This window comes from Indicator indicator, chromosome 15, assembly GCF_027791375.1.
Source record: "Indicator indicator isolate 239-I01 chromosome 15, UM_Iind_1.1, whole genome shotgun sequence".
NCBI lineage: Eukaryota > Metazoa > Chordata > Aves > Piciformes > Indicatoridae > Indicator > Indicator indicator.
Genome location: NC_072024.1, coordinates 16,191,248 through 16,213,873, shown reverse-complemented (window position 1 = coordinate 16,213,873; position 22,626 = coordinate 16,191,248). Strand labels below are relative to the sequence as shown.

General features: G+C 45.2%; 2 protein-coding genes across 2 annotated transcripts in view; both read left to right on the top strand.

The window, feature by feature from the left end:
* Window positions 1-21,512, top strand: part of FANCD2 (FA complementation group D2) — a 41,590-nt gene extending 20,078 nt beyond the window's left edge. Inside the window, exons 21-43 of the mRNA XM_054387622.1 lie at window positions 770-843; window positions 932-1,072; window positions 2,202-2,302; window positions 2,591-2,706; window positions 3,658-3,766; window positions 4,762-4,860; window positions 6,584-6,693; window positions 7,253-7,399; window positions 8,470-8,586; window positions 9,029-9,157; window positions 9,348-9,466; window positions 10,983-11,096; window positions 11,588-11,715; window positions 12,160-12,259; window positions 13,444-13,566; window positions 14,335-14,428; window positions 14,970-15,041; window positions 16,408-16,446; window positions 17,382-17,456; window positions 18,467-18,541; window positions 20,564-20,710; window positions 21,244-21,318; window positions 21,435-21,512. Of these exons, the coding sequence (XP_054243597.1) occupies window positions 770-843; window positions 932-1,072; window positions 2,202-2,302; window positions 2,591-2,706; window positions 3,658-3,766; window positions 4,762-4,860; window positions 6,584-6,693; window positions 7,253-7,399; window positions 8,470-8,586; window positions 9,029-9,157; window positions 9,348-9,466; window positions 10,983-11,096; window positions 11,588-11,715; window positions 12,160-12,259; window positions 13,444-13,566; window positions 14,335-14,428; window positions 14,970-15,041; window positions 16,408-16,446; window positions 17,382-17,456; window positions 18,467-18,541; window positions 20,564-20,710; window positions 21,244-21,318; window positions 21,435-21,512 (2,382 nt within the window). The remainder of the gene's footprint in view (window positions 1-769; window positions 844-931; window positions 1,073-2,201; window positions 2,303-2,590; window positions 2,707-3,657; window positions 3,767-4,761; window positions 4,861-6,583; window positions 6,694-7,252; window positions 7,400-8,469; window positions 8,587-9,028; window positions 9,158-9,347; window positions 9,467-10,982; window positions 11,097-11,587; window positions 11,716-12,159; window positions 12,260-13,443; window positions 13,567-14,334; window positions 14,429-14,969; window positions 15,042-16,407; window positions 16,447-17,381; window positions 17,457-18,466; window positions 18,542-20,563; window positions 20,711-21,243; window positions 21,319-21,434) is intronic.
* A 112-nt stretch (window positions 21,513-21,624) lies between these two features.
* BRK1 (BRICK1 subunit of SCAR/WAVE actin nucleating complex) lies at window positions 21,625-22,042 on the top strand. Its single transcript, XM_054387475.1, has 3 exons — window positions 21,625-21,747; window positions 21,831-21,913; window positions 21,987-22,042. The coding sequence occupies exons 1-3, from the start codon at window positions 21,630-21,632 to the stop codon at window positions 22,011-22,013; spliced, it is 228 nt and encodes a 75-aa protein (XP_054243450.1). The 5' UTR covers window positions 21,625-21,629; the 3' UTR covers window positions 22,014-22,042.
* Window positions 22,043-22,626: the final 584 nt, after the last annotated feature.

The following is a 22,626-nucleotide window of genomic DNA, read 5'->3' as shown; positions in this document are numbered from 1 at the left end:
GTAGCAAGCCATCTTGGAGCTAAGGAGAACATCAAGGGCTGCTATGGAATTGATCGCTTGGTATAAGTGCTCTTTGCACTGGCTGGTTGAGTGGAGGATACTGCATGCTGGAGGGAGGGAGGATGGTCAGGGAGCTGTGAAGTGCTGGCAGTCAGTCTAAACAGCTCTGTGCCTAGAGCTAGAAATGCCAGTCTCCTGAGGTCTAGCTGAGTGCTCCAAAGAGAAGAAGCAAAAGAAGGAGAATGGTTCTGCTTTTTTACCTTGCAAGACTGAAATGTAAAAGCAAGCTCAAGTTCTTCTTTTTTTTTTTTTTGGGGTCTTTTCATTGGCTGTTTGTCCAGGCTCTGTCACAGCTATTTAATTTTTAACAATATAAACATGTGAAATGTGTGGGACACATCGTGTGAAATAAAACTTTGTCACAACTTCATAGCCAGCTCTTTCTGATGAGCATCCGTTAGGACAGAGAACTTCCCATGGCTGCTTTTCTTTTCCAGACAGCTCCTCTGCCTCTTCACAGCACTGCAGAACTCATAGACATGCCTGCATCTGAAGAGTTGAGAAGAAACTGGTTGTGCATGCTTAGCAATGTTTCCTGGCTTTGTCTCTGAAGGCTCTTGGCTCTCCTTGCAGGCAGTGGGGCTTCATTGCTGTGACTGTTCCAGGATACTTTTGCTTGGCCTTATCTTCTGCATTTTCCATTGCTACTGTTGAATCTTTCTTCAATGAGCCCCTTTGCTGAGCAGGTTTTTTTTTCCTTTCTTTACAGGAGGAGTTTGGGAAGAGTTTGGTGGAGAACTTCCCCAATGACTTTGTGGTGGATCTCAGCCCCACAGTGGACGGGTATGCTAATCACGGGCTAAGTACTTGTAATGTTCCTGTCACTGGGAAAGCAGTTTGTCAACAAGAGCTTGTCTGCTTTTCCTTGCAGTTCATTCTTGTTCCCAGTGAAGTCCTTGTATAATCTGGACGAAGAGGAAAGTCAAGGAGCAATTGCTATTAACCTCTTGCCATTGATGTCACAGAGCGAGCCTGGAAAGGCTTCTGGTGAAATGAGTAATGAGAGTAAAAGGTACTTTCCAACTTAACTGTGAGGTGACTGCAAAGTTAAAGGAGTTGTTTTCATTTGGTGCACTTCCCTGCTTGTCAGCACTCCCCGCCTGCCTGCTAAAGAGCTAGACAGTTACCTTGTTTCCAATGTTCTTCTCTTGCTGCTAGACGTGTTCAGCTAGGTCTAGAGGCATGACCTGGAACGGGAACTGGCAGTCTGTTCTGGCTTAGGCTGGTTAGGTGATCTTGCAGTAAGTCATGATGCATCTGCCTTGTTTCCTGCCTGAGATATGAGAATAGTAGCTCTTTGTTCCAGGGTTATGACGTTGTTAAATGCCATATTGAGGTGAACAGGTGACTTTGAGGTGACAAAAAAGTGCTGTTTTGAGTGATGGTTCTCAAATAGAGAGTCATCAAGGACTTAGTGTGTCAACAGTACATGATTTGTTCTCACCTTCAACTGTACTTTGACAACATAGACTTGTACTCCAAAGCAAAACCACAAACATGCAGCCACAAGGGAAATTTGACTGAGAAATACGGGCTTTTTTTTTGGAGAATGGAACAGGAAGCATAATAGAAATAAACCCATCCAAATAAACAGCAGGGCATCAAAGTTTAAAAAAAAGCTTTAAAAAAAAATCCTGTCACCTTCATATCATGCATGATTTATTGTCATAAGCCTTTGTTGAGATTTCAGTCGTGCTTAAAAAAGGATGTGATCACTTGAACTACTTTACGTGATTCTGTGGAAAAAAGATTAGTTTTCCTCACTCAGAATGTGAGCAGTGGCATGTTACAAAGCGTTCAAGGGGGTCTCTCCACTACTCACAGCACAATTTCTTATAATTCCTTCTGAATTATTCAACTTTGGTTTTTACCAGAAATAAATCTGACCCCATTTTTTGTCCATTACAGCAGTTTTTCCATCCTATGCTTTTCCAGAATACTGGCCATTTCCAGTTTTAATTTTGTAGGGGTTTTTAACCATATGATGTGATTCTTCTCTGTATTTCTGGGACTTGCAAGAAGCAAAATAGAAGGCAAAGGCACAATGGCCTGGGGAGGACATGGGACATAATGGAAAAATGCTGGGCATTTTGGAGGTATGTGAGGCATAGGACCCACTCCATTTCTTATTTTTCCCTCAGAGTAGTGTCACCAATGTGCCTGTCACCCTGTTTCCGATTGCTGAGGCTCTACACTGGAGAGCAAAACAGTGGAAGCCTGGAGGAGATTGATGCCTTATTAGGTATGGGAAACAAACCTGGTTTAGAGGCAGTCTTCCTGACAGACTATCCGAGATGTGCAAAGACTTCCTGCAGCTGTGGGAAGAGTTGTGCTGTGGTGCTCTATTGCCCACAAAGTGGAAGGGAGGCAGGGGAGACAATTTCTTTGTCTGGGGATGGAGTAGCTGACATGCTTACTCCAAATAGCTGTTGGAAGGGATACAGGCTTTGGTGAGAGACTTTGTCCATGCAAAGACCAAAGGATGAGTAGAAAAACCAGTCCAACAGGTTCTTTTCCTGCTCTGTCTCAGGTTGTCCCCTGTACCTGACTGACCTGGAGGTTGAAGGGAAGCTGGACTCGCTGTCCAAGCAGGAGCGGGAATTCCTGTGCTCACTCCTGTTCTATGCTCTCAACTGGTTTCGTGAGGTGAGCAGAGCCTTATCTGCTGGTTCTGGAGTGGCACTGGGGAGCAGCACTTACAAACACTAACCCTAGTCTTCAGGGGTGCAGTTGTTGCTGAAGAAGTGTCTTGCCAGTTGGAAGTCCTCTCCAGCAAGGTCCTGATGATTTCTCCAACTCTGCTTTTTTGCGCAGAGGCTCTAAGGGCTGCCTTGCTGATGTGAATTTTCTATTTGCTACTCAGCTGCAGTCTACTAGCACATTTTGGTATGAGACCATGTTGTAGCCTTTTACTATGGTCTTCTATTACTTAAAACAAAGGTTGAGTTCCACTACCAGAGATGCTGTGGGATCTCCTTTCTTGGAGATGCTCATGCTCTCTTAGAAAATGTTCTAAGCAACCTGTTCAGTTAACACTATTTTGAACAGGGTGTTGGACTAGGGGCTTTTACAGGTCCCTTACAAATTTTTTAGTGACTGTGTGCTTTGTTCTGTACTTCTGTGAGCTTTCAGAAGGGTGAAATGCAGTGCCTTTGAGCAGGTTTAAGCCATTTGTTTGCTAACATTGATGGTCAGTGGGAATGTTCCCTGTTGGGATTACTCTGATAACATGAGATGTCAGAGTTGGTGCAATTCTGCACCCCCAGTCCTCCCTCTCCCTGCTCTTCTCCCAGGACTGCCTCTTTCCTGGCAGACCTGGGAAGCGTGAAGGAGTCTTCATAGCCACAGGCAGCTTTAAAACCTGACAAAGTGCTAATTCCTCTTCTCCAGTTAATATCTGATCTGTAGTTGTTGCTCTGTTGCTTTTCATAGATTGTACCAGTTATGCTTGTGTTCTTTGTTCTTACAGTTTTGATCTGATCACACAGGCCACTTGTGCTGAGTTGTTTGCTTATTCAGGACTTGAGGCTGTTATTTAGAAAAGAAAAAGTAGTCAAAGTGGGTACAAATCTGCCTAAGCCTGGTTTGTGTCTTTAGGTTGTGAATGCTTTCTGCCAGCAACAGGATGCTGAGATGAAGGGGAAGGTTCTGACTCGATTACAGAACATCACAGAGCTGCAGACTGTGCTGGGAAAATTCTTGGCAGGTGAGTATGAAACATTTGTACATGCTGGGCCTGCACCAGCTGTGAAGTGAAAGGAACTGGCTTAAAGATCAGTGGAGGAAATCTCTGGTAAGACATACTGCATTTTTACAGTGCCCTGAGAGATCATGCATGGACAGCTGCTGTTCTCAATGTGTCTGCATACAAACTGCCCTTCCCAATCCCCTCCTCAGTGGCATCTCTTTGACTGTTCCCAGGCAGACTTGGCAGAGTCAGCCTGCCTATGGTGCATAGTGGAGTAAACCAGCCTCCATTCTACAGAAACTGTGTGTTTCTCCAGTATTCAGGTTGTAACAAGTTTCACTTTTCTGCAGGTTCTGCCATTCATTTGCATAGTTCTACCCTTCTATCCCTTCAGAATATCCTAAATCCTGAAGATCCTCTTTTTCCTCCCATCCTATCACTTCACAAGTCCAGGTGTCCATTTCCAAAGCTGTGCTTGGAGTTTTTAAACCATCTTTGACATTGTCTCCATTATCCCTTGTCTGCCTGGTTTGTGTTTGTCCTTGTTTATGGTTTTCTCTTTCAGTTATTATCTCCTTTCATACTGAGGTCTTTGATAAGATAAACATAATGAAGAGTACACTGTCACCTTCCACTATCCATTCAGAGCTATCCATTGAGAGCTGTTTGTAAACCAACAGACCAGCTTCATCCGATGTGCAACCTCAGTGCTCCCAAAGCTGCTCTAAGAGCATAAGGCCAGCCCAGAAAGGGGCTCAGATGCACTAGAGCAGCTCTCTAAGCTTTTCCAACACGGACTAATGTTCAAGGACAGCTGAGCACTTGTTATCCTCCCTTGCTGGAGGAATGCAAAAAGCTGCAATTCCATTGCAGTGCAGACATATGAGAAAGCTAATTGGAGCTTAAATGCACCTAAGCATAAGAGCAGAAGGGTGTTCACCAGGATAGTATCATGCTTGTCTTTGTCATTCAGGAGCTGAACTAACCCCATTTCTACATTTTGCCTCTTTCAGCAACCCCTGGTTATGTCCCACCACCAGCCACTTTTGATTCTGAAGCTGTGGAGGCTGTACCGTCCATTAACGCTGTTGGTCCAGCAAGAAAAAGGAATGGTAAGGAAGATTAAAACACTTAAGAAAACAGAGGCAAATTACACTGCAGCCATGGCACCTGTGTGTGCATAAAGCACAGAATTCCTAGCAAGATCTGTCTAGCTTGAAATCTTTCCTGACCAACTCCTATTGCAGCTTAAGTGGAGATGTAAAAATATCCTACTCTAAATGGGTGTTGGATAGTCTGTCTCCTTGGGAAAGCTGGTACTTGGTATTAAACTATGAAAACCCAAGGCTTTCATTGACTTCTTCACCTGTCAAAGTGTTTTCTGCAGCAGGAAGTTGTTCTGCCTTTGGTGGGGTTTGTGCAGTTGTCTGCTACTGAACTGAGCTGCCACACAAATCCCTGTCCTTTAGGTTGTGCCTAACTGATGTCTTAGGAAACTTGTCATGGCTCAACTGCACAAGGAAACACTTTCTTCATCCCTTCCCATTGCTGATTCTCAGAGAAGAAACAGAACTCACCTTTCAGTTTTTCAAGATGATGTAGATTTGCTTTGTTCTGTCTCTAGTTCTGTTCTAGTTTAGATTAACATTTCCTGGGAACATGTCTGCCTTCAAGCCAAACTGGACAAAAATTCACATTCCATTCAATGAAAACGAGTGGAAGAGGTCACGGATTAAAGAGCCCTGTTGTCCTATGCCAAACCCATTCTACAGGGACTGGACATGTCACATAAGAGTGACTAAGTAAGGAGAAGGGAAGTTATGGCTCTGTTCTGCAATCAAGGAGCTCCTTTGTTTTGAAGGAGCAGAAGTGCTCAGATTAGTAAGCCCAGGCCAGACCAAGAGGCTCCTGGGCTTGGTTTGTGTTGTCTTGTAAAAAATCAATGAGTGCTGTGGCCATAGACCACAGCCTTGAGAGCGTATGGTTTTGACACCAGCGTTGCTCCCCCTCCTTTGAGTGTGCAGCATCTCGTAGCTGACCTAAATTAAATAGCTTACTGCCAGCAAAGAGGGGAGGGCTTCTCTGTCCACCTCGCACCTGCTCTCTCAGCTGCCTGATTTCCTGCTCCTGTGGGAGCTATTTTGGCTATTTATTTATTGCTGGTTTAAATTTTTGCTATTCAAACAAGCTGACTGCTTAACCAATGGTTAGGTTTCCTGAGTCAGTGCAAGGCAAGTGTCAGCTGTTTGTGGCTGAGATCAGGAGAAAGGAGGAGAAAAAGGAGCAGGACTACTCCTGAGCCATTAGATCAGCTCAAGCAGTGTCATAAAATCTAGCCTAAGACTATTCCTCAGTAGAAAGAGAACAAGAAGCTCTACTTTGGGAGAGACATAACCTATCAAATTCACTTTCCAGTCTGATTCAGAGGCTTTATCGTGACATGGAAGGACCTTCTCCTGTCTGATTTGCTTTTTTCAAAAATAATGCAATAAAAGATGAAGACTCATTGATATTGTTTCACTTCATCTATGGACTGGCCCCCAGAAAGGATCACAGAGACACAAAAGCAAAAGTCTCTGATGCTCATCAGCACAGCAGTTATAAAATGGCAGCTGAAGGTATATGCCAGACTTTGCACTCCTTGGGGATTTCCCTGAGCATTCCTTTCTCCAGGTTGCTTATGAAGTTGACTAAAACAAGTTGACACACAACTAGTTCCTGCTCCATAATTTATTAGGCCTGATAGAAGTATAACCTGTGCTGCTTCCCTGGCTACAAGTGCTGTCTAGTGTTGAGCAGTATAGCCTTCGTTTCTGAATTGCTCTTCTCTTTAAGGAAGGAAAAAAAAGGCTGATGGCAGCAAAGCTGACTCAACAGATCGTTCTCAAGCAGATGACAGTTCTGAAGGAAACCAGCCTGATGCTGAGCTCTCTGAGCTGGAGAAGGTAGGTCTACTCTATCAGTTTCAGCCAGGCAAATATGCTTCTACTTTCCTGCTATTGTAGATATGTGATAACAGAGTCAGATACAACAACAAAGTCACTTAAATTAACAAGGAATAAGCTAAGTCTCAAATAGTTAGGGAATAGTTTTCTTACTGAACTAGAGTACTCGTCCCAGACCAGTCCTTAGATGCCCTGCCCTGCCCAGGACTACAGATTACAGAAATGCTGTTGTAAAGCCACATGTAACACACATTGGCTCCCACAATGGGGCTGTGTGGAGTCAATCTCTAAGAACATACAGATTGTTAGCCAGAGGCAACAGAGCATCCCATAGTTTACAACCCTGGTATTTATCAAAGATTTGCTTTCATCTCTCATGGTGCTTATGGGTACTCCTGGTGCAAGGCTTTCACAGTGGCCACTGATTCACGGAAAAGAGATAACAAAGATTAATCCATTTTGCACAAAATGCACAAATCTATGCGAAAAAAATCTTTATTTGAGCTAGAAAGTCTTAGTCTTGCAGATTGCAACCTTAATTCTGCCATTTACTTTTCAGAGTGCTGCTGAGAGAGAAGCAGGAAATCCTCTGACACAGCTGCAGAGCTATCGCCCGTACTTCCGAGAGCTAGACCTTGAGGTCTTCACTGTGCTCCACTGTGGGCTGCTGACAAAGTCTATCTTGGACACAGAGATGCATACAGAGGTGAACAGAATAGTGTAAAACCATACTGACAAGGCTTTGTGTAACTGCCTTTCTCAAAGGCCTCAGTCCTTTCTGTTGCATTAAAATGTTGTGTTGGTGTAGGGCTACAAGCAACGTACCAGGAGAGAATTCACCCCCAAAGAAACCAAAGTGCTTCAGGGCACTGAAAAAAAATAGGACTTTCCTCAGAACAGCAGACACATAGTGTGGCAACATTAAAACCAAAGTAATATAAATGTTGCATAAAAGAAAAAAAGATGTAGTATAACATGTGTAGGCCTCATTCAAAGAAAGGGGCTCTAGTATTGAATGCTGTTAAGCTCTAGGATGTTAAATACACTAAAATGTGGCCTGCCTTTTGACAATTAAGTACAGCCCATGTTGCAAATGGGCAAGTATCTCCAGGCATCAGCAGATCAAGAACTCAGCACATATATGAGACTGGTGTGGTGGATGTGTCCTCAGTGGGCAGGGCCCTGTTAATCACCTGGGAGCTTATATAGAACTGCATTGCTATGGATGGATGTGAAAAGCAGAAGTGCTTAATTTTGTTACCCTCTTTTTAGGCCGTCTGAGCCCATCTGGAGTCTAATTTTGTTAGGCCACAGTAAGATTCATAAAATGTGAAAAGGCCATGGAAGGCTGGAGTACAACCTGGCCTGCTCCAAGGACAGCAGTCTCTGTGCATGCTGGTCACAGGCCAACTGGAAGACTGTTTGACAAAACTCTTGGGCTCTGTGCTGTTTTTTCAAATGACTTCTTGACTGCTATTCGGTGCATTGTGACTGGGCTTAAACCTGTCTTAATCTGTGAGAGCTTATTTCTCAGCAGTTGTTACTGACATTACCTCAGCTGTGTTCAGAGCACCAGATTTGTGTTAACTTTGAGTATCCAGAGCCAATGCCCCATACCAATAGCGGAGGAAACATAAACCACTATCACCTACCAAAGAGGTTGCTGTCTGAGGTTAACTAAGCCAGGACTCATAACTGGAAATGAAGGATGATCTTGAGCTTTCAGGCACTACAGTGACGTCTGGGTCCTGGCACTGACTGTTCTTGTAATTGCAGGCTTGTGAAGTTGTGCAGCTGGGGCCTGCTGAACTTTGCTTTCTTCTGGATGACCTCTGCTGGAAGTTGGAACGTGTGCTGACCCCGGGCTCCACAAGGAGAGTGCCCTTTCCAAAGGCAAGTACAGCAGCAGCCAAGAGTGTAGGCCTGGGCTGAGACAGAGCAGGTCAGTGGCCTCCACGCCTTTTCCCAGAAAAGTGTTTCTCAGAATTTCTGCCTAGTTTAATTTGCATGTGTGGAGACTGCCTTCTCATAGTCCTTGAGTAAAATGTTTGAGTCTGTGATCTTAAAATGTCTTTTCCAACCTAAATAATTCTATGATTCTGTCAAAGAGCTACTTGTAACATCAATTTTATTCTTTTCATCAAACGTTATCCATTTGTCTGAGTTGGTGCTGGTTGTTCAGCAGAAGCCAGCTTTTGTACTCTGTGGCTTTTCCTGGCAGAGTATGACACCAGGAATTGCACTGCTGAGAAGTAGTCTAAGAGGTAACACTTGATGTAAAGCTATTCTCAGGTAAGACTGTTGGAGTGACGTCAATATTTTGTGTTTGCTGCAGGAAAGAGGCTACAAAGATATTGGCTTTTCCCACCTATGTCAGAGAACCCCCAAGGAAGTTGCTGTTTGTGTAGTCAATTTACTAAAGCCACTGTGTAATCATATGGAGAACATGCACAACTACTTCCAGGTAAATGGGCAACCATTTTGACTCAAAAAACCGTCAAGCTTTGTTACTTCTAAAAGTATTTTTGGTTTTGTTTGTGGGAGAAAAAGGTTTCTTCAGGTTTTGTAAACATGGAATTTACAGAGCTGGATTTTTGTGCCATTATCTTTCCTTGGAAATAGCATTTAATGAATGAATTTGTTCTATAATAAAGGCAGTTGCGACACAAAGTCAGGGTGTGGAAGACAACCCAGGAGTGAACATCCAGGAACGTCAGCTGATGTCCTCTTGTTACCAACAGCTGTTACTAACTTTTCGCTCCCTATTTGCTTGGTGAGTTCAAACAAATGAATGCACAGCCACCCAAATGAGCATAGTCTGTTGTTGCTTCCTCTTCCTGTTCCTTTTCTTCAAAGTGTCTGTACCCAGCAAATGGCCTGGCAGCCATGCAGAGCAACACGCTGTAGTGGCTGGAGACTTCCGCACTTGATAGTTATATCAGACTTCATTGCCTGATCCCGAGCTAAATAAACTGTAGCTAATGAGCAATGAAAGCACAGTGAGGGACTGAACTGGGTAGAATTCATTGTGGTTTTGGATCAAGACCAGCGTAAGTGGCACACTGGAACTTGTGCAGCTCTCATTCTGCCTTAGGGATCTTGGAATTTCTTTACACATTAAGTCTCCCTGTCCTTTGTGAAACTGTCACTGCCTGAATCCTGAGCAATGAGTTTCTTTTGCTAGTGGGAATGGATGAATGTGCACTTGATTCACAAAACGCCTGTGCTGCTGGTGCACTTGAACTGGATTCATAAATGTCAAACTCCACAATGCATGTGCAGCCTGGATTTGACCTCTGCATCTACTAATGTAATCCAGAATAGAAGTTTTTCTCTGAACCTCAATTAAATCTATATACAGAAAGTGTTTTACCTTTGTACCTAAAAATACCCAACAGTAGTAACTGTGTAAAAAATATGAGGTCTGAGCTCTCCTTCTGCTGTTGGCCATTACTGCAGCCTAAGGGACCCTGATCCACTCCTTCTGCCAGACTGGTAATTTTCTTATTAATATGAATCATCATTCAGTATGAATGCTGGTTGTTCCTGAGTGTACCCATCTGGTAAAGCAGAGAACCTGACCCACTTTGTAACCAAGAGGCAGCTCACAATCTGTTCTGTTGTTTAGTTTGGATAGAGAGTAACACAATTCTGTAAGTCAGGCAGCCATATATTTGGGCTAGCTGTCCAGCCATTTAAATCCAGCAGCCATATTACAACTCCTTTTACATACATTTAATCAAGCCCTCTTATATTACTGATTGTTAATTGACTTGTGTGTTAAAGGTACACTTGAGCATTACCATTATCAAGTCCAGGTATTCAGTCTATGTATTTAGAAGGTGGATTCATCTGAGCCTTTCCAGAACTTGTATCCTGAGAGTTATTTCATGGACACTGGTAATTGAAAGAGGTGACCAGCCACTATCACTGCACTTGTACAGCAACTGTCATGAGACATCTTCTTTTGTTCAGGTCTACATAGCATTGGTTTAGAATATAAGGATCTCCACCTAGGTGAAATGTCCAGTCCCCTTTTAGCCAAGTTTTCAGTCTAACTGAAAAGTTAGCATTGTGCCTGAACAAGGTTTTTTGTTCCCTGGAAAAGATAAAATGTATGTGAACTAAATTTGCTGTCAAAATCAGGTTTTTGTGTCCCCTTATAACTTTGATATTGAAGGGCTGTTCTTGCATATCCATCTTCTTTTCTTCTTGTTGCAAAAATGTGCCTGATACTGCTCTTCTGATGACAAACTGTTTTATTTATTTTTTTATTCCTTCCCTCTCAGGAATGGTTTTTCTCAGCTTGAAAATAATGACTTGCTAATGTCAGCTCTCCAGGTGCTTGCAGACAGGCTAAAGCCAGAAGAGACAGAGTTTCTTCCTCTTGAGGAGCTGATAAGGTAAAATCATTATTCCCCAAGCTCTGAAAGGGAGTAATTTCAAACAGTTTTCCCTAGTTTATGTGGGCATTATGGGTAAATGGGTGTTTGCAAGCTCTCAGAGAGACCACATTATATCCAGGGAGCTTTGAGTTTAATTGAATGGCAATGCAGTCAAATCTAATGAAAAGAACCTACTGGACTATCAAATATGCATTTGTCTATGGATCTCATTTGTTTGAATGCTGTCTGAGACTAGGAGATTAGTAGGCAGCATTCAAAGAAGGAATGAATTTGTTCTGGTAGGAACACTAGGCAAAAACAATATATAAGGATCTTAAAGTGACTAGGGCTTGAGAGTTTCTGGGTGACTGAATTTTTATCTGCTAATGGCAGACAAAATACTGGGCTAGGGAGACCTTGGATCTGAGCTGGCCTAATGCTTCCTTTTTATTTATGTCTTTCTAAGAGATTACCCTGTCTAGTGTTTTTCCCTTTCTTGTCATCCCCAGTGAAAGTTTTCAGTACCTGCTGAATTTCCAGCAGAGTGTTCCCAGTTTCCACTGTGCATTCATCCTCACTCAGCTCCTGATTGCCATTGCTGAGAAACCAATGACTGGCTGGAAGAAAGAGAAAATGGGTAACGTGTGAAGAACCTCTAATCTCAGACTGGTTTTCGTGTCACTTGTTATGGGAATTCTGTTTCTAGAAATGGATATCCCAAGGGTGGCATATTGCCCTAGTTAAAGACAGATAGTTGGCACACTGTAGAACTTATCAAACAAACAAACAATGCTTAGCATAAGTTTGTCAGGGAGAAATGGCCAGAGATGAATCACAGTTCTGATGTGAACAGATATTTCAGACCAGGAATGTTGTGCAAAAATTTATCATCATGATAGATGTCCCTGTGGCCTTATTGCTTTTTAGGGGAAATGCACTCTGACTTAGGAGAGTTCAGATATCTCGAGGGGGTAGCAATATTGTGGACGTTCAAAATGCCATTTGGAGTCACTGCCCTTATATGGAAGAAGAAAATTGTCTTGGATTGTTCCTTCAGTAAGTTATCCTTTATCTTTTACAGCGTCGCTAGCAAAGCAGTTCCTCTGCCAGTCATGGGTGAAGCCCAGTGGAGACCAAGAGAAGGGCAGCCAGTTCAACAGTGCACTGCATGCACTGCTCTGGTGAGGCTCAAGATATTGTCTCCAGCCTGGACACTCCTCATGACAGGAGTGGCGTTCATTTTCCTCCAGACCTCAGGCACTTTGGCCAATCACTGATCACTCAGATAACTGAAAGTAGCCTCATAATGGCATCAGTCATCTCCCTCAGTACTCAGGGCTTGGGGACCTATGTATATGTCCAGTTTGCTTAGCTATTCCCTAACCTGATCCTCTTCCACAGTCCTTCTGGCTCTGTACTTGCTCCCCTCTGAGGCATGGGATTCCTTGAGGCCAGTTTTGTTAGTAAAGACAGAGGTGATGAAGGCCTTCAGGCCTTCAACATGTGCCTCAGCCTTCTCCATGTCCTTTATCAGCAAGCCCCTGCCCCATTCAACAGTGGATCCCCATTTTCCCTAGTCTTCCACTTGCTAAAGAAGCCCTTATTGCCCTGCCGCAGTTGGCAGGTTCAACTTTAGGAGGGCTTTGGCTTTCCTAACTTGGAGCTAGGAGGAGTTGAACCTTGAATATCAGCCAGCTTTATTGGACCCTTCTTTCCTTTAGGCCCCTTCCACATGTCAAGAAGATCCACAAAGAGGCCAAACTCTGCACACCTTAAGTCCAGGTTTATGATCTTCTGTTTGTCATGCTCCTTTTCAGGATCCCGAACTCCACCATCTTATGGTCACTGCAGCCAAGGCTGCCTTTGACCTTCCTATCCCCAAGAACCCCTCCCTTTTTTTAAGGTGTGAAGTCCAGCAGAGCACCTCTCCTCATCAGCTCCTCTGTCACTTCTTTAATTCTTGCTCCTGATCCAGGTAGCCTGTAGCAGACACCTACTACAATGCCACCTATATTGGTTGGCTCCTTCATCCTTACCTGTAAGCTCTTGGTTGACCCTCCTCAGGAGGACCTCCAGGCATTCCAGCTGTTCTCTCACGTAAAGGGCAACTCCTCTCTTCCTCACCCTGTCTTTCCTAAATACAAGAATGAAAAAATATTAAATCCAGGTTTGTTTCAGATCATGGTTGCTGTGACAGTTGAAAGTACCGCTTTAGATTTCCTACATTTGATTCATTGTCTTAAGATTGGCATAAGAGTGTGCTTGACAATTTTGAGCCACATGTTGCAGTTATGGCAGTGTTCAAGAACTTGCTGTGTTATCCTGCATAATGTTTACTGATTAACTAAGCTGCTTTTGGATTTAGTGTCTACCTGGAGCACACAGATGACATCTTGAAAGCTATAGAAGAAATTTCCAGTGTTGGTGTTCCTGAACTGATCAATTCTGCCAAAGATGGTTGTTCTTCTACTTATCCTACCCTAAGCAGGTAATTATATCAATGGAGACTTGGAATTTCATGAGATGTACAATGGCAATTTCTGCTTTTTTATATTTAATTTCTTATTTTGTGCTCTATTATGGTTTCATGCTAGTACTGCTGTGGGCTGCTTGGGGCATTTATAAACATTCTTTGGGCAGCATGCAATAGGGTAGCACATGGTGAGCTTTATGTTACGGTGGAATGGCCTTGTGTGGTAACACCATGTTGAGTTTAATGTTTGTCAGCCAGTTGGAGGATGAACTGCTGCCTGTTGTCAGGTCTGTTGCCTCTTCCTGTGCTACTTGGGGGATTGAAGGAGTTTGAAGTCAGCCTCAGAGGCCTGGGGTGGCTGTAGGCAATACTGGGTTGGTATGCAGTGTGCAGAAGCACACTTGGGATGTTTCTGCTCCTACCACAGGAATTCGGAAGTGTGGTTTAAGCAAGGATGGCCAAAATTGCTGCACTTTGGAACTACCAAAATTATCTTATACTGACAGCCACAAACCTTTAACTATGCATCCTCAGAGCTACGAAGAAGAGGATGGGTGGTGTCTGTGTGTGGTCCATAACGGGGAAGTGGTAGTGACTTTCCAGGATTCTCCATCTGTCTGGGCAATGATATGCTTGTGAATCCAAGGGTCAGTCTGCTGTGATTTCCTGTTGAGAAGAGTGCCCAGCTGGGTAACCTTCAACTTTTCCACACTGAGCATCCAGATAGGCTTCTTGCCCCCAGAACAGAGCTGGCTTTTAGTTTGGATCTCACTTTGTCCATAGGCAGACATTCCCGGTCTTCTTCAAAGTAATGATGGCTCAGCTAGAGAGTTCAGTGAGAAGCATTCCAGCTGGGAAACCATCAGACTCAAGTGAGGTAGGAAAATAAATGCCCTGGACTCTGAGGGAAAGAAGACAAAAGTTAAACTGTACAGTACAATGATTGGAAAAATTGCAAAGGAATCTACTTCTGAACTTTGTCTAGGAAATGCAGTCATCAGCCAGACCTTGCAGGGTAACGTACAAGTAGCATCCTTTTTGTTTTCTGGTTTGTACCATGTCAAAAGTCCAGCAAATCTGGCAGAAGCTGTAATCAGGAAACAGGTGACAATCAGCAAAATACTAAGCTGTGCAGTTGTTCTGCACACTTGTGTGGGAACACAGAATTATTTTGCAACCAAGACCTGCTAGGAGAACAAGAAGTGTGTAAGCTCTTAGCATGTTAAGTCATGCAGGGACTGATGAGGCTGGAATTGCTATTAAGTGGTTCTGCTGTGATAAATCTGCCTGTGGCGCCTATCTGCCTATCTTCAAAAACAACAACAATGCTTTGGGTACAAAAAAATGCTGAGAGAGCATCCAGCAAGGTGAGAGAGAATGTACTACCTTGGATTATTTGTCCCCTTGCATCCTGTTAGGTGCAACTGGAGAAGCTGCTGCAGTGGAACATTGCTGTGCGGAATTTCCATATCCTCATTAACTTAGTCAAGGTGAGGTTCTGGTTGTTTTTCTGGATTTACCTTCAGATTCCCAGCAAAGCCCAGTATCCCCAGGTTCATGAGCACAGGGGAAAACCAGGAAGTAAGGCTGACTAATGGAACAACCTGTAGGTAGTAAATAAAGCTGATTATCATCTGTGTGCAGGCATTTCCATTTAGCTTTCACTTCAATACTACTTAATTCTTACAGCCCACACACCTTGCTAACATGCTTCTCACACAAATAAAGCTCCACAAGGACAGGATGATGTAAGGAAGTCCAGAACACCTGAATTCTGCAGTACAGTGTTTTGTGTGTGATAGATACCATTACCAGCTGTTGAGGAGGCAGATAGAAGAAATCCTTCATGTAGATCTGGAATAACATCTGACAGAGGGAGACCTCCTATGTACTCAGCTGAAAGCAGGCAAATATTCTGAGCAGGAGGTTTGGATTCCTGTCTGTAACCTGCATTCACTGCTTATCTGATAGCACTTCACTTGCTCTTATGGTAACATATAATCTTCCTTTGAATCCTGCTGACAATTCCTGTCGTCCTGCAGTGGTGAACTTGAGGCCAGCCCCACTGGAGGAGATACTCTCTTCCATCAATTTTGGAGTTGGTACATGCAGTGTCACTGAGTGTGATGATGTCTTGAGCAGAAGAAGATAGCTATAGCTGCACTTTTTTCTTTTTGCTTAGGTTGATTGTTACTGTTTGCTTTTATCATATCCAAAGTGATGATAGGCAAATCCAGCTTTTCAAGTTCAGTGTTTGAGCTCTGGTGAACTGAGCTGGATTCTTCTACACAGCAGCATTCACTGGGGCCCTGCCTGTACTCCAGATGCCTTTTGAGAGCATAAAGAGTAGAGCTGGACCAGCTGGTTTTCTTTTGCAATCCATAGCAGCACCAGAGTATCTTCACAGCTCTGCATGCTGACTTCTGGTGTCTTTTGTCAGCTGGCACTGTTGGGGTAGTAGCTTCATGATGTCCTCCAGAATACATTTGCACATCTCAGTTTTGCTTTGTCCGTTATGTAGTTAACTTTCTTATCAGGTGGACTTTGGTCTCTTGCATCCCAAACTATTAAGAACTTCAGACTTGTTGAGATAATTTTGTGCCATCTGTAGAAGGTGCACCTTAGATCACCAATAGCCATCCTGGCATCTACTTCTGCCCAAGCCACTACCTGTCACGTTTATGTGGTGTTCCCTGTTAAGAATGGATGTTGCCTTAGAGCAGGTTTCATGCTTTAATGAAGGGTATGTAACGAAGGCTCTCTTTCATAGGCTGTTTCCTTTAGAATTGTGGACTGATCTGGCTCTCTTCTTTTTTTTTTTTTTTTTTTTTTCTCTTTCACCATGTGGCCAAGCAGGTATTTGACAGTAGGCTTGTCCTTAACATCTGCCTGAAGGTAAGTAAAAATTCAAAGTAACTGCTGTCAAGATGAAGGTGCCAGTATCTTTTTGGTGGTGCCCAGTGACAGGGCAAGGAACAGTGGGTACAAGCTGGAACACAGGAGGTTTCACCTCAACATGAGGAGACACTTCTTTACAGTGAGGGTGACAGAGCCATGGAACAGGCTGCCCAGAGAGGTTGTAGAGTCTCGTTCTCTGGAGACGTTCAAAACCTGCCTGGATGTGTTCCTGTGTGACCTGCCCTAGGTGATCCTGCTTTGGCAGCGGGGTTGGACTTGATGATCTCTGGAGGTCCCTTCTAACCCCTGACATTCTGTGATTCTGTGAAATGAAGAGAGCAGTTTAAGTACCAACTTCCTTTAATCATTGTTTCCAGTGGAGTGGTTGCTGAATTCTGTGGTAGAAGCAGATGCTGTTTCTTATAGTTTAAACTGTCTTCCACTAATCCTCACAGCATGGCACAACCACACAAACTGCAATTATCATTATTGACTTTAGACCCTTTCTCTCCTTTTTCTGTCGTACTCCAAGTGAGAGACTTTACAGAGGACAGGTCTCCCTTGGAGCCCATAAAGATCATGAGTTCCTCTGCAATTCTCCCTTTTCTAGCTAGGACTTGTACATGTGTATAGTGATTCTAACATTTTGTGTTTAGTTCAGCTTTATTCCCTGGTTTCTAGTGAATAAAGCAAGGGATGTGTACAAGGATGAGACCTTGTCCTTCTAGCCTCTCTTTGCAGTGATTAAAGTGAGACCTTTTACTCATCCTGTGTATTCCAGAACAGCCTCCACATGAATACAGGCTTTTTTGAAGTGAGAATAGTTTCCGGGGTAGCTTGAAAGAATGTATCATTACCTTACCTGACTTTGTAATGGTTTTTTGCAAAGGAATTTAAATTTGCCTTCTGATCTACTTATTGTTCTTTTGTAGTACGGCCGTCTCTTTGTAGAAGCATTCCTGAAGCTTGCCATGCCTCTCCTGGACTACAGCTTTAAAAAGCATAGGGTAAGCCTTTTGGAGACAACTCTGGAACCATGTTGGGAAGCATGGCTGATGCTTGCTAGAAGGAGATTCCTGTCTCTTGTCACATATTGGCATGATGCTTCATGACAAACATGTTTAGCATCTCCATCTGTGCTCAGCCCTGTTTACCTGCCCATCCAGTGCTCTCAGCTAACAGGTCACTTGTTTCCCAACTTGCCCATCGTTCTGCTGATTGGATGACTTCACTGTTGGCAAAGGAAGCCCTTCAACCTCCATCTCCTTCAAAAATTGTTACCACAAAAGTGTCATTCACCACATAGGATGCTCATGTGAGCAGTCGGGTTGGTGGGGGCTTGCAGTCCAGATGGACAGTGACATTGGTGTCTTTGCAGTAGTTCTTGGAGCTTTGGGCAGGACAACATGCATGAGTGTACAACGTGACAAGCAAGAACAGTTTTTATTCCCCCTGCTTTGTTGCAACCAATCCAGCTTTACCAGCAAGACTCAGTCTTTGGCTTAGCCTTCACAACTTGTCTGTCTTACAGATAAATCCTTTCTATTACAAATGCAAGATCTGTCCTCATAGTTGCTTGAGGGAATGGTATCAAATATAGGAAGTCCCCCTAGACGTGCTCAATAGAGAGGACTGGTATCCAGAGTTTGTGCTGAATGCATTTCAAACTCCACAGTCCAGCACTCTGTTTTATACTTTTCCCCTGGTTCCCCTATTTCAGAAGGTTACACTCATGGGAGGATGTGACAAGTTCATCTTGATTTTTAACACTGATTCAAAATCAGTTTCAGTTCAAAGTGTTTGGCCTTACAAACATGTGGTCATACTCTCATTACCAGTTACCTGACTTAGATACACAGTAGAAGTCTCCTGTGGCTTTACCCTGTTCATCTGATGTCATGCATACGTATCCCATAACCCTTTGAAAGGATTGCTAGGGCTAGCACTCTTTCCTTATTCTTGTTTCCCCTTATGGAAAAATCCTTTGAGAATGATTTGCTGGTCCACTTTATTGCAGGATGATGTGCAGAGTTTGCTGAAAACCTTGCAGCTGAGTACTAGACAACTTCATCACATGTGTGGCCACTCCAAGGTAAGATAAGTTCTAACTGCAGAGCAAACTCCTGTCCTAAGAATTATTTATTTTGCTCCCAGTGCTTTTCCAGTGCATAGACAGACTTCCAGCAGTGTCTGTACAAGCAAAAAGCTCTGAGAGGAAGAGAAATAGCCTTAGTTAATGGCCCAAAAGTTGAAGTAATTGATCTGGAAGTGTCTGACTTGGATGTCAGATCAGGTTAGCATACTTTTTTTTTTTTTTTCCTAGGACAGAGGTTTCTGACATCTTTTGTTGTTGGCATCTGTAAGAGGGTATTCTGAGGACACAAGCTAAGACCTTAGAGACCTTGCATAAAGTGCAGATGCCAGATTGCTAATGTGAGAGAGATGCTTGGGCAAAGATAACAGCTTTGCAAGTCAGAAGAATCAGCAACAGGAGGTAGACAAGGGGAAAACTTTACCCAGTGTCCTCTTGAGGTGCCTTTTTTGGCATGTTATGTTGATACAAGAGAAGAGAGCACAGGGAGGGGAGGAAGGTGGTAACACAGTCTGCCAGTCTTGCTGTAGGAGACTTGGGGCAGGCAGGAAGGAGAGGATTAAAAGACAACTAGAAAGAAATTCATGTGTTTGACTTTGACTCCTAAGAGGTTCAAGAAATCATGTTGAAGAAGGGATCTTTGCCAAAGCAGTTGAAGAGAGAAAGCCAGCTATTATCATGGCTCCCTAAACTAGATTTGCTACTGATTTAGTCCAGAGCAGGTATCAGGAGCATAAAAGTCTAGCTGGAGATCAGAAGGGCCATTGTAGCTACTGGCACATGGGGGAATTGGAAGATGGCACAAATCCTGGAGATGCTAAAACGTTCTTCCAATGTTTGAAAGTGAAATCCTTATGCCTGCTTTAAAGTGACAATTCACCTTGTAAGCAGGATAACATGATTGCAGCTTGTCTTTGCACTTGACTAACATTTTCAAGCACCATACCTCACAGCCCCTGTGAGCATGTAACTGCAGTTAGTGACCACCTGCGTTTTACTGCCATGCTTATATCTGCTGCAACCTGAACAGGTCTCTGTGCTAAATTGTTTTTGCAAGAATGAGAGGACAGCAGCCTAATCTAGGCAAATAAATACATGCAATGAAAGCCCTGTACCTGTTTGAAGAGCAGCTGACACCAACATTTGTTGAACCAGTCTTGATTTCACTGTCATACCAAACAACCTGTGCAGCGTTACCTGAGATTTGCTGCTCTCCCTTGCTATGGGCATCTCTAAAGAGCAGCACACAGCAGACAGCAGCAATCAGCTTCACCTCTAATTTCCTAAGTACCTGTCATTTAGTCTTCCATGCTAAGCCTCTCTTCTGGTTACATATCTAATGCTGGACATGAGGACAGTTGGAGACAGACTTTTTGTAAATGCCATGGCACTTTGAGTCTCCAAACTGCCTGCAGAGAGTTGGGTGGGTTCCAAGACCTGGGAGCACTGCAATGGCTGATTGTTTCATTAGTAATGTTCTCCCTGATTTGGTTCTGATTAGTGCTGATGATTGCTAGGTCCTGCCTAGCAGGGACACTTTCAAGACTTCCAGGCTTACCCAAACATTATCAGCTGCACATACCACCAGTACCAGCAGTGATGCAGCTTCCAGACATTTGTATGCAAGCAAACTGTCACTGCCATGAGCAAGATGGCAGCTGTGTGAGGTCTGTGCATGAAGAGCTATGCTTTCTTCTTGGAGAACAGAGCAGGTGGCACCAATCTTTCAATCTTTCTGAGATGATGGAGCAAAGAAAAAGCATATTCTTTATAAAGTGATTTCCTATGGGTCAGTAGAATTCATCTGACTTGTGTGGAGGAGGTAGCAGTCTCTCTCTAAGGTTCATGAGAAAAGCTGAGGCTCCTGTGGTTATCCAGAGTGGATATGGCTGTTGGGAATGTTGCAAAGGATCTTTTGGTGCCCTAGACAAAAAGCTTGTCTGTGTATCCAGTGGCTTTTTAAATAGCCACAATGGTCAGGAGGGAATCAACCCTAGTCACGCTGTACTATTTCATGTTTAGATTCGCCAGGATATTGGACTGACCAACCATGTGCCTTTGTTGAAGAAGTCACTGGAACAGTTTGTGTACCGAGTGAAGGCAATGCTGGCATTCAACCACTGCCAGGAGGCCTTCTGGGTGGGCATCCTTAAAAATCGAGATCTTCAGGTGAGCATCACTGTCCTGCCTGGGGCAATTAAAACCTGGGAAATGACAATGCTGACCTTGCCTGGAGGATTCTTGTGTGCAGGTAGAGCTAAAAGGCCAACTTCAGTGTGCCCTGTCTGTGTTGTGTTAATAGAGACATGGCTAGTGTAGCAAAAAGGAAGACTTTATTTCAAGGTTAATGGCACCTCTGGGGGCATTCCTTCTTAAGGGGCCAGTTGTTACTCTTTGCAATGAATGAGTCCGAGGGATCCTTTCTTCTGTTCAGTAGTAAGGACCATATGCAAAGAAAGGAAGAGGTGAAGGTCACCTGAACACTTCTCCACATACTTTCTTGTGTGGCTTTAACTGAAGCCTCTTCTGGCCATTTTCTTTACTGTATACCCTTCACTGCAGAAGCAGGGCAATCAAAGCCTGCTTTTTACTGAAAAGTTTTCTTTTTATGATGGCAACGAGATGCTTCTTTGTCCTGTTCCATCCTGGCAGGGTTTGGCTGCTTTGCATGCCTCAGTACAGGTCTTTTGCCTTCCACTTAGGGAGAAGAAATTTTGTCTCAAGCCTCTGAAGCGAGGGACTCCGACGAGGATGGCTCCGCGGAAAGCCCTGCTGAGGTACCTCTGCACAAGGGACACTGCCGCGGCTTGGAGCCGCTCTTGTAGCGCAGGGACGGCAGGCGGGGCGGGGCCGGGACCGGAGCAGCTTCGGCTGATGGCGGCATTCCCTGCAGGAGGCGGCCAGCGGGAGCAGTACGGGCAGCAGCGACGAGGACAACGCGGCGGGATCGGGCCCCGCCGGCACTCCCTGAGGCACCGGGCGGCGGGCGGGGCCTGTGGCGGCGGCGGCTCGGCGCAGGCGTGGGGGGGCGGTGGGGGGGGGTGGAAGGGTGTGTGGCGCACGCAGGCGCGGCGGGGCGGCGGCGGCCATGTCGGTGCAGGAGGACCCGGTGCAGCGGGAGATCCATCAGGACTGGGCCAACCGCGAGTACATCGAGGTGATCACCAGCTCGATCAAAAAGATCGCGGACTTCCTCAACTCGTTCGGTGAGAGCGCTGGGGCGGCGGCGGGAGGTGGTTGCGTCGGGCGAGGCGGGCGCCCGCGGTCTCTCACTGCCGCCTCCCCGCAGACATGTCGTGCCGGTCCCGGCTGGCCACCCTCAACGAGAAGCTGACGGCGCTGGAGCGCAGGATCGAGTACATCGAAGCACGGGTGAGCAGCGGGACGGGGGAGGGAACTGAGGCCCGAGGCCGGCCCCAGCTGAAGCGTTTCCTCTTCTCGGCAGGTCACCAAGGGCGAGACGCTGACGTAGGCCCGGGGCTGCCCCGTGCCCCCTCCTCGCCGGAGCACCGCCGCCCTCGCCCCGCTCGGGGCCTGCCGCCGCCACCGCCGCCGCCTCTGCTTGTGTTGCCAATAAACCGCTGTGCTCCTGCCCCGCCTGCTCTCTGCCTGCCTGCCTGCCTGCCTGGGCCGGGCTGCGGGACGCTCGGGTCCCTGCCACCGGCGTGGATGTCCGGAGCCTGCCCTTCCGTTTCCGTCCGCCTGCCCCGCGGGCACGGGCCCGTGTGGCGCCCCGCGCACGGGGTCTGTGGTGGGAGGGAACGCACTCCAGGGGCCGCAGACCTGGCTGCTGTCAGCTCCAGGAGTCACCTAGCTTGCCTTTGAGGTGCTTTGTGCTCCTGCTGGGGTTGGAGCTGAGCATCTGGTGATCCCGATGGTTTGGAGGGTGTCTAAGCCTGCACCTGTGCATGCTGTCAAGACTAGGTGGGGGTAGCAGGCTCGACTGGCTGGTGTTTGTGCCACAGGAGAGTGTCTTTGCTGGCACCTAGGAGGAGGTGCTTGTCCTCTGTAGGGAGGCAGTTGGCAAGAAGGAAATCTCTCTTCCCTTCCCACCACTGCTCTGTTTATCTCAGATTTTCAGCAGG

Excerpts from the sequence above, each read along its gene's own strand:
- BRK1 (XM_054387475.1), top strand. The coding sequence starts at position 21,630 with ATGTCGGTGCAGGAGGACCCGGTGCAGCGGGAGATCCATCAGGACTGG. Across the intron at positions 21,748-21,830 it reads GGACTTCCTCAACTCGTTCG|ACATGTCGTGCCGGTCCCGG; the intron begins GTGAGAGCGCTG and ends GCCTCCCCGCAG. Across the intron at positions 21,914-21,986 it reads TCGAGTACATCGAAGCACGG|GTCACCAAGGGCGAGACGCT; the intron begins GTGAGCAGCGGG and ends TCTTCTCGGCAG.